This window comes from Photinus pyralis, unplaced genomic scaffold, assembly GCF_008802855.1.
Source record: "Photinus pyralis isolate 1611_PpyrPB1 unplaced genomic scaffold, Ppyr1.3 Ppyr1.4_LG3b, whole genome shotgun sequence".
NCBI classification, from domain to species: Eukaryota; Metazoa; Arthropoda; class Insecta; order Coleoptera; family Lampyridae; genus Photinus; species Photinus pyralis.
This window is the reverse complement of record NW_022170510.1, coordinates 12,332,907-12,336,832: the sequence shown is the minus strand read 5'-3', so window position 1 is coordinate 12,336,832 and position 3,926 is coordinate 12,332,907. Positions and strand designations below refer to the sequence as shown.

The window sequence follows — 3,926 nt, the reverse complement described above, 5'->3', positions numbered from 1 at the left end:
TTCGAGACACTTGGACCATGGTGCAAGGAATCACGAGATTTTCTGAATAAAATAGGCAAAAGCTTAATTGCGGAATCCGGCGACAAACGCGCTAAGCAATTTTTATTTCAAAGGATATCCTTGGCCATCCAACGTGGAAATAGTGCATGTATCCTGGGCACTCTCCCAACTGAAAAACAGTTCGACGAAATTTTTTTGTTATAGTTAATTATTGTTTTCTTCTTTGTTACACAATTTTAAATATTTCGTTTAAATAAAATTTTTAAATTAAAAAAAAAATACGTAATTATGCAATTTCAAATTGCGCATCTATATAATTCCTTTTGGACGTAAATGTCCGAAATCGATAGCGATTACAGAAAATAAAAAGATAATTAGTGATACATTGTATTTTTTCTCTCTTTTTGTTTAAAACATGTTTGTAGAATCTTCACAGAAAACTGTGCAATAATGAATTTTCCTTGGACGGCCAATGCTGAAAACCGAACACCATTTCCTAAAATAATAAATCACGGGTCAAATACAATATCAAATTACTGGTTTAAAACTCAATTTGTTATTATCTGAACATCCCGCTAGAAAATTACAGTATTTACGAACAATGGACATTCAATGTCACTCAGTTCTCTGTTTAACGATATGAAACGATTACAAATTTTCTAAAATTGGTCAATAAGCTAGTCGGAAGTAGATCACAATCAAAATGATCATCGTATGTATGCTATGTACTACGTTAGTAATAGAGGCGGTCGAAGGATGCGTAAGTGAAAATCATGTACGTTACAAAGCTCTAAATAGATTCATTTTTAAGAACGGTTACAAGTTAATCGTTAATCGCTTCGAAGACTGTATCCCGAACAGTTTGGTGAAAATTAACAAGTTCGATCTAGTCCTGGACAACAATTGCTATGTCATACCGTCAGGATGTATTACAACGACGAAAGGATTTACGACGGCTACTGTACAAACAGCACCCCTTTATTATACGTAACGCAATTTCATGAATTTTCAGGTACACTACATTGTAAGTAAACCACCTATCCCAACTTTGGAGGGTGACGAAAATGCCTGCAGTTATCTCAGGGATTACAAGGATGCGAGGATGGCGTCTTTGTTTCAGCTACCCAAGCAATGTCCTGTTTCTGCCGTAAGTATCTTTTCGTGGTATAGTCAAGCAGCGTAACTGTTTCAGAATAAAGTTTGTGGTGACGCAAGCAAGAAGATTAGCGTTTCTCAATACAAAAGTAAGTTATCCCTATTTGCGGGAAATTTGTCGATGAAGTTGGATTTCACGCACGACACTGGTGTGAGTTGTATTAACCTGCATTTAACACTCAAGAAGAACTAACTAAATTTTTAAATAAAGGCTATTTTCCAATTCTGATAATGGTCACGGGACTAACTGATTAAATGTAGATGGTAATTATTTAAAAATCCGTTGGATATTACATCATTACCATTACTACAAAAAATAATACTTGGGTGAAATCATGTTCTATTCAAAATTGTAGTGTATAAATGTACCTTTTGAAACTTTATTTGGCCCACTAACATGTGTATAGTTTAGAAGATACTTACACTAATTTAAAGTTTCGTGGTTTTAGTAATTTTTAAAAATAAACCATCTTTTATGTTGTTGCACTCTTTCATAGGATTTATTTTGCGTTGGAGAGTACCCTCCTCCGACAAACCGTTTTCGAGATAATCGCTGGCCATAACCAATGGATATATTTCTTCCAGACGACCCAATCGCCTTTTGTGAGTACCCTTTCCCGATAATCCGCCCTTGAAATATAAGTAATTATAATCGATCACGATAAGGGGTCGAGGAGGACGACTATGATTGGTAAAAGTTAATTCCTTTCATTGAGACCATTCATCACAGTAGCATGTATTTATGTATTTACCCCCTTTCTCTCACCCCATTTTCAAAAGTGTTACACTAGAGACATGTGCATGAAAAATCTGACACAAATTAGTTGCCCCACATTTCTTTTAATTCTTAAAAAATGCGCTAAAAATTGTACCTATTATTTCCAAAAACTGAGAAAAACACGGAACTTTAAATTGGTGTATCTCCTAAACTATACATGCTAGGGGGCCAAATAAAATATCAAATTAGACGACGAAAGGATTTACAACGGCTACCTGTACAAACAGCACCCCTTTTGTACGTACCCAAGTATGGCCGTTGGGGAGTTATTTTAGAAAAGCCGAAAAAAGTCAGACATGATCCCGTTACACTAAGACCGTTAATTTATTCCACGAAGAACAAAAGTTCAATATCTTGGTACTATTACTATTACTATAAAAATTTTGCGAAAATTGATTTTTTCATCGATGTGACAACATTGTGAAAAATATTTATAGTGGGGGGGTTATAGGTTTCAACCTTGCATTTTGTGATAACTTTATGAAACTTTCAGAGGATGTTCTAGACACCCAAAGGTTCAATTTCAGCTATGCCGCCACCCCCGCAACCCCGGACGGCACTTGCTATAGCGGGTTTCTTAAGTGCAAGGTAGCATTTCAATACCCGCCCATAAAATGAGTAAAAAATGTATATCCAGGGTTTGTTTTGTACTTTCTTACATCTAGGAAGGTTGAAGGGAATTGTCAAATACCCAGGGAGAATTTATGTAGGGTATTTTACGTGGTTTAACTATTTTTAAGGCGCTTTTAACAGTGCGGGCAGTAAAATCGTGACGGAGACCTCTTTTGGCTGCTCTATTGAATATTATACTATGCTCTAAAGTATTTATTGAGACATTACAATGCTGAAAGGAAAGTTAACAATATCTACGGCACTAAATTAATTGAACCCTATCTTGAGAACACTCGCCTCCGCAGTCGCACAATTCGGTGCAGGGCATGTCGGACTTGGCACAGCTGCATCTTAATCCCGCATATAAATGGAGCGGGATCCTACGGGATTTGCGGGACTGAGGAATTTGTCGACCAAGGGGACGACTCTGTTTACTTTGTTAATGAATCTGATAACGGCGAATTATTTTTTAAATAATTGTTAAACTTTTTTCGTTAAAAAGGTACTACGATTTTTGAGGCACTTTAGAAGACTTTTTGTGCTTTACAGGTAAGGCTTTTTTGAGTTATAAGTTAGGCCGGAGGTACTTTTTTGTTAAATATTGTGATAATTAGCGATTTATTTTAATACAGAAGTTAAACGCACAGAATTGCTTAATTGCCAATTTATTTAAAGTTTTGCGAGATCCCGCAAATTCCGGGATCCCGCGGGATTAACATCTAACAATCCCCCAAATACGGGGATTGAGATTTTGCTGTGGGATTGCATTCCCTACTAGAAACCAATTTCGAAACTTGAACTTGTAGCCCAATCTAGGAACTGTTTGAAATTATGGATTCTACAGGCCACATTCTATAAGAAAAATGTTTTTCCGGGTTGATCTGAGACAATTTTTTCTTCGAGGCTCAAAAAAAGGCAGTGTATAATTTTCCTTTTTTACCAAAAATCGACTACACCAAAATTTCTCGGGAAAACACGTTTTCTTATTAATTTTTGTGCGTAGAATCCAAATCAATTCATACTTTTTCGATCAGACTTCTCAATAAAAAGTTATAGACTAGAAACTAGGGAATGCAATACCGGTATTGCGGGATCCCGAAATACCGGGATCCCGCAGCATTTTTTCGAGATTAATCCCGCACATGGATTTGTGGACCAAGGGGACGACTCTGTTTACTTTGTTAATGAAGCTGATAACGGCGAATTATTTTTTAAATAATTGTTAAACATTTTTCGTTAAAAATGTACTATGATTTTTGAGGCACTTTAGAAGACTTTTTGTGCTTTACACTTAAAAGCGCCTTAAAAATAGGCAAACCACGTTAAATACCCTAAATAAATTCTCCCTGGGTATTTGACAATTCCCTTCAACCTTCCTAGA

General features: G+C 36.0%; 1 protein-coding gene across 1 annotated transcript; it reads left to right on the top strand.

Moving 5' to 3' along the window:
- The first annotated feature begins 695 nt into the window (after window positions 1-695).
- LOC116166522 lies at window positions 696-1,355 on the top strand. Its single transcript, XM_031481497.1, has 4 exons — window positions 696-760; window positions 812-961; window positions 1,013-1,147; window positions 1,193-1,355. Exons 1-4 carry the CDS (start codon window positions 704-706, stop codon window positions 1,346-1,348), a joined length of 498 nt encoding a protein of 165 aa, XP_031337357.1. The 5' UTR covers window positions 696-703; the 3' UTR covers window positions 1,349-1,355.
- Window positions 1,356-3,926: the final 2,571 nt, after the last annotated feature.

Coding starts and splice junctions, on each gene's coding strand:
- LOC116166522 (XM_031481497.1), top strand. CDS start 704: ATGATCATCGTATGTATGCTATGTACTACGTTAGTAATAGAGGCGGTC. Junction 761..811: donor TAGAGGCGGTCGAAGGATGC/GTAAGTGAAAAT, acceptor TTCATTTTTAAG/AACGGTTACAAGTTAATCGT. Junction 1,148..1,192: donor AGCAATGTCCTGTTTCTGCC/GTAAGTATCTTT, acceptor TAACTGTTTCAG/AATAAAGTTTGTGGTGACGC.